This window comes from Chlorella variabilis (assembly GCF_000147415.1).
Source record: "Chlorella variabilis unplaced genomic scaffold CHLNCscaffold_25, whole genome shotgun sequence".
Classification (NCBI taxonomy): domain Eukaryota; kingdom Viridiplantae; phylum Chlorophyta; class Trebouxiophyceae; order Chlorellales; family Chlorellaceae; genus Chlorella; species Chlorella variabilis.
Window position 1 is genome coordinate 584,546 of NW_005435063.1, and position 5,697 is coordinate 590,242.

The 5,697-nt window shown below is 68.4% G+C and overlaps 1 protein-coding gene across 1 annotated transcript; it reads left to right on the top strand.

Annotated features, from left to right (window-relative positions):
* Nucleotides 1-1,932: 1,932 nt before the first annotated feature.
* Nucleotides 1,933-4,029, top strand: CHLNCDRAFT_139607 (hypothetical protein; the record flags this gene model as incomplete). Its single annotated transcript, XM_005843983.1, has 8 exons — nucleotides 1,933-2,114; nucleotides 2,217-2,326; nucleotides 2,408-2,487; nucleotides 2,789-2,963; nucleotides 3,082-3,205; nucleotides 3,328-3,458; nucleotides 3,582-3,634; nucleotides 3,781-4,029. The coding sequence occupies 8 exons, from the start codon at nucleotides 1,933-1,935 to the stop codon at nucleotides 4,027-4,029; spliced, it is 1,104 nt and encodes a 367-aa protein (XP_005844045.1).
* Between the last annotated feature and the right edge of the window lie 1,668 nt (nucleotides 4,030-5,697).

The following is a 5,697-nucleotide window of genomic DNA, read 5'->3' on the forward strand; positions in this document are numbered from 1 at the left end:
CAGCGCCCGCGCGACGGCGACGCCGACTGGGACACCTACTTTGCCTTTTTGGAGTGCCTGTCGAAGCGGGCGGCCAAGGTGGGCCGCTTGTGGTGTGTTGTTGGGGTTTGGTTGTAGGGCAGGGAGGGGTACTGGGGAGTGCAGTGTGTGTGTGTGTGTGTGTGTGTGTGTGTGTGTGTGAGAGAGAGAGAGAGAGAGAGTTTGTGTTTAGGGCGGGGAGGGGTGCTGGAGAGGGTGGCGTCAGGCGCTGGGAGAGCACAGGGCGGACTGCGGAGGGCCGGTAGGCGGGGCGGCGGTGGGCGCGCCCGCCACGGCAGCCGCCGCGCCGCGCCACGCTCCCCGCTGCCCACCGCTCCCTGCCCTGGGCCCCCGTCGCTGCAGGGCCGCGTCGAGTCTGTGCTGAAGAGGGGAGAGGGAGGTGTGGGGGCTGGCGCCAGGGCGGGCGGCACGGCGCGCAAGGCAACCCGCAAGATCAGTTTTGCGCCTCGGGAGGTGATCGATGAGGAGAGCGAGGAGGAGGAGGAGGAGGGGCGGGAGGCGATCGAAGAGGTGGGCAGGCTGGTGGGGAGGGTGGTGGCAGGGGCCGGCCGGCAGGCGGCGCCAGCGGGCGGTGTCGCTCGGTGGCGTGCGCTTTGGCGGCGGTGCTGGTGGGCAGGTTCGGCCCCGGCCAGCGGCCCCCGCCAGCGCAGTGCACCAGCCCCTACCTGCCGCTGTGTCCCCCCTGGTGTGTGTCTGTGTGTGTGCAGCCCGAGGAGGAGGAGGAGCGGCCCAGCAGCCTGCGCCGCGTGCTGCCCCGCAGCTCGCAGCGCGACGCGGCGGCCCCCGGCGGCAGCGGCGGCAGCGGGCGCCGGCAGGGCAGGCTGTCGGGGATGGCGGCGGGCCAGCGGCAGGGTGGCCGCTCCGGTGGCGCCCGCACCGGCGCCGTGCCAGCGCCGCCAGCCTCCGACACAGATGATGAGCAGGAGGCGGCGCAGCAGGGGCAGCAGGCGCTGGCGGGGGTGCCGGAGGGGAGCGAGGGGGAGGAGCGGGAGGGGAGCGAGGGGCCGGAGGTGCTGCCGACAGAAGAGGCCATGGCGATCCCTCCCGACAGCAGGAGCGGCGGCGCCAGGCAGCGCCAGCGCAGGCTGCGCTCGCTGTTTGCGGCGGAGGAGGAGGCAGAGGAGGGGCAGCAGGTGTGCGGGTGGGCGGGCGGGCGGCGGCGACCAGGGCTGGCCTGCATGATGTGCCTTGGAGCTGGCTGCCCCCTCCCACTCCCTGCCCTTTGCCGGCGCCTCATTTTGTGTGGCCCTACGCTGCTGCTGCCGCCGCTATCCCTTCTCCTCTGTGCTACAGCAGGAGGAGGAGGAGGAGGAGGAGGATGCAGACCTGCAGGCCCCCTACGGGCGTGGCGGAGGCGGCGGCGGGCGCCAGCGGCAGGCGCCTGCGGTGGACCCTCAGCCCCAGCTGGCGGCCGCCGAGGAGAGCGAGGAGGAGGAGGAGCGGCCGGTGCGCAGGCAGCGCAGGCGATACTCGGGAGGCGGGCGATGAGGGGAACCCCCTCGGCTGCCACAACCTAAGCGAGACCGAGCCCTCTTCCCTCGCCTTTGTACCTAAGACCTTGACCCTTTCATAGCGCCTGCATGCCCCGCTTGCCAGTGTAAAACCGATGACGACAGAGAGGGCCGCTGCGCTTTTGAGGTTTGAGCCGTGTCGAGGCTGCCGTCGCTGCCGCCCCGCCGCCGCCTGCCGCCATGCAGCCGGCGGGGAGGTCAGGAGGCACTGCTTGCTGTCAGCACGAGAGCCGATAACCACAAGCCAAAGAAGATGCGCAGAGACGCAGCAATGGGAAACAGTGGGCAATTGGAGGAAGGCTCCTCCCGAGAAGGTGCCAAGACGCGTCCCTCACTGCTTGCTCCCTAAGGGCCATCATTTTATTCTCATTTTATTCTCACAATGCGGCCTCTCCTGCTCCTTGTCACGCTGCTGGCCGTGGGGGGCCGGCTGGCAGCCGCCAGGCTGCAGCCTGGGCGTGGCCTGTTGCCCACGAACGTGCAAGTGGCAGGGAGCAGCAGCTCTGGAGCCGCAGTGCAACGCAGGGGCCTCATAGCCAACGGCAACGATGCGCCGCCGGGGCGGTGAGGCGGAGCTGCTGCAGCGGCAGGCAGACGTCGACTAACCTGCCGTCGCTTCTGCCCGCTGGCGCCTCCCAACTCTGCCCCCTCTTGGCCCTGCCACAGGTGGCCCTACATGTGCGCGCTTGGCAGGGTGCGGCGCTCTGCCGACACTGTCGATTTCGACTCTCAGCTGTGCGGCGCCACGCTCATTCAGGCCAACGTGATCCTCACAGGTGCGCTGGCTGCTCGCTGCCCCACGTGCCTGCCCGCCAGCCCCTGCTCACACACCCCGCCCTGCCGCCCCCGCCCTGCAGCCGCTCACTGCGTGGCTGACGACTTTGGTTTCCCCATGCCGGGCCTGGCAGCGCTGTGCAACACCACGCAGCTCGGGTGGGTGGGCCGCCGCCGCTCGCGGGAGGAAGGGAGGGAGGGAGGGCTGGGCGGGACAGTCGGGGGAGGCGACCGGGCACGGTGCCTGCCCGGCCTTCCCCTTGGCTGTGCATTACATCGCGGCCTGCACTCTGGCATGCTTACCATGCTGCTGGCTTTGGCCATCCCGGCTGTGCAGGACCACCGGAGAGGGGGCGCAGTTTCGCCGCATCAAGCAGGCAAGCATGTGCACGCTCCTTGCGCGTGCCGGGCCACGCGTGCTGCCGACAGACCCGCTGTTGTGCTCTGCCCGCCTTGGCCTGCAGTACCTGCTGCACCCCGACTCGCGGCAGGCGTTTGCCAGCGCCCAGTGGCAGACCAGCAGGCAGCTGCCCAGCCAGCCCAACGGCTTCACGGGCGGGGACCTGGCGCTGCTGCTGCTGGACGCCCCCGTGGATGGCGTCCCGCTGGTGGCGGTGCCAACAGAGGGCGAGTGGGCAGGTGCGCACGCCTCCTTCCAGTGTGCCTCCCTGCGCTGCCCTGCCCTGCATGTTGCCCAGTCGCCACAGTGCAACAGCTGCTCGCCTGCCTGCATGATGCGTGTGCTCCCGAGGTGCAGGCATCGGGGCGCCTGGCCTGGAGCTGCACACGGGGGGGTGGGGCGCCACCGCCGACGACAGCGACCCGGGCAACTACCCACGCAGCCTCCAGGAGGCAGCCCTCCCCCTGGTGTCCCCCGAAAAGTGAGGGAGAGGTGCCTTGCAGCTGGCGCTGCAGAGGGGAGTCGAGCAGGCATGCCATGGAAAAAACCTCCTGCTTGATGCCTGCTCATTCCTGCTGCGCCCCGCCCCTTGCTGTGCTGCAGGTGCGCCTCAGACTACCGGGACGGGTCAGCGGGCTGGTTGTTTGGGGCCCCCGTCGACCTGGACCCCGCCCTCGCCATCTGCGCTGGCTTCACGATTGGCGCCAAGTCGCTGCCCTGCCAGGGCGACTCAGGTGTGCATGCATGGCAACAGAGCTGCTGCGCATTCACTCGCTGACAGCAGTCGCTGACAGCAGTAACTGCCAGCAGAGATGGTAACGACACTTCAGAACTGGTTTACGCTGCGCCCACTGCAGGCGGACCGCTGCTGTATGCCCCAGACCCAGCAGACCCGACCTCCCACCGCCAGGTGTGGAGCAGTGGGGGGGAGCAGCGGGTGGGGCAGCGCACCATCAATCACAGCCCCAAACGCGCAGCAGCGCATGCCAGGCAGCCTCCCACCCGCCCTCACCCCCGCATGCCCCTGCCGCCTGCGCATGTGCCCGAGGGGCGCAGGTGGGGCTTGTGTCTGGCGGCGCCGGCGAGTGCGGCGGGCCCAGCCTGCCCGGCGTGTTCACCCGCACCGACATCTACCAGCCCTGGATCCAGGCAGCCCTGGAGGAGGTGGACCGCACCGGGAGCCTGCCACAGGTGCCCGGGCAGCAGCGGATGCAGCAGCTGGCTCGGCTGGTGCTGCCTGCGGGCGACGGCGTTCCCGCAACAGAGGCGCCTGGAGACGGCGAGAAAGCGACCGCGCAGCCGTGAGTGCAGATGCACATTGCTGTGCCTCGCTTACAGCACTGCTTGCTTGATGCCGGCAGCACAACCACAAGGGGACAAATCGTTGTGAAAGAATGAACAAAAAAGATTCAAATGTGGCAGCTGTGGGTCAGATGAAGCAACTACCCAAATAAAGCAGGTGCAGGGGCAGGCCCTGCTGCTGTTCCATCCAACGGATCTGCTCCGGCTGCTGCCTCTGGCGCGGGCAGCCCCGAGACGGCCCATTCCTCCGCCACACTCGGCGCCGCCGCATACTCATCAGAGCAGTACAGCTCCACAGTGCTTCCCGTAGCCACCTGGAACCAGCCAAAGCAATTGGTGTAGAAGCAGCCGCCTGCGACGGGGGCAAGGGAGGGGCAGCAGCAGTGGAAGGCCCCATGCTCAAGTAGCACCAGGGGGGCGCAGGCGGGCAAGCAGGCGGGCCTGCTGGCTGCTCTTGGATGCTGGCGTGGGGTTGCTGAATCTGCCCCCCCGCCCCCTCACCGCAGTCCACCTCCGCCTTGAAGTCCAGGCAGGCCTGGTCACCGGCATACCCCTCAACATACACCTCCTGGTGGTCTCTCCTGGGAAGTGGGAGTTGGGGCGAGTTGGGGCAGCGTGGGAGTGCAGCACCGGGCGCAGGCTTGCGGCTGCTCTGGTGGTGGGTATGATGGTTCTGTACGGCTCAGCCCAGCCGACACTGAAGCACGGCATGAGGGCCCATCCCCCGCCCCAACACTTCTCACCGGAAGGCGGTGACATATGCAAAGGCGCCGTCCACAAGCGAAGTGGTCTCGCTGCTGCTCACAGAAGCGCCCGGCTCCAGCAGGCCGCCCACCCGCTCATAACACCACCCTGACATCCAGGCATCCTGGTTGTTGGTGCACCTGCGGAGCGGGCAGGCAGGGAGGATGCCTGAGCCTTTCAGCAGGACACAGCACGAGCATTTCCCGTTCAGGCGCAGGCCAGGGCTCACCAGTTGCCCTGGGTGGGGTCGGAGTTGTCGAAAGGGTATCCCATGCCAATACGCAGCGCCTGGGAGCACATGTTTATGACTGTCAGGGTGCGGTTGGCGGTGGGTGCTGGCAGAGGTGCCGCCTGCGCCAGGCGCCGCCCGCTGGCAGCCGCCGCCTGGCATAAGCCCGCCAGCAGCATCGCGGCAGCAAGCATCCAGCGGGCTCTCAAGCTGCTGGGCGCCATCGCTGTGCTGCAGCACGCACAAGCCTGCAAGCCAAGAGCGGCGAGAGCGTCATGCCACTGGCCACATGTGCGGCGGGCGTGGCAGGAGAGGCGCCGGCACTGGTGACTAGGCGGCCCCCCCTACCACCCCGATCTAGTAGCACCACAGCAGAAAGCTTGGCGTGCTGGCAAGGGAAGGCGAGAGAGCAGGCTGTGGGGTGCCATGCAGCGCGTGGGGCTCTATTGCAAGCCAGGCACCGACCTGACCCGACTTCTGGGTATGGGTGAAGTCTTCAGGCGGGCCGTTTGCTGCTGGTGGGGCGGGGCTGGCAAAGTTGAAAATGCGGCAGCGCGATGCAGGTACCCGCAGGCCAGCTGACGGTTGCAAATGGTTGCAAGAAGCCTGTTGATACTCATAGAGGGGAGTTGGGGCAAAGGGGGGAGCAAAATGGCGCGCGTGCGGTGGACACGTGGGGGCGCGAGATCCCAAAGCGG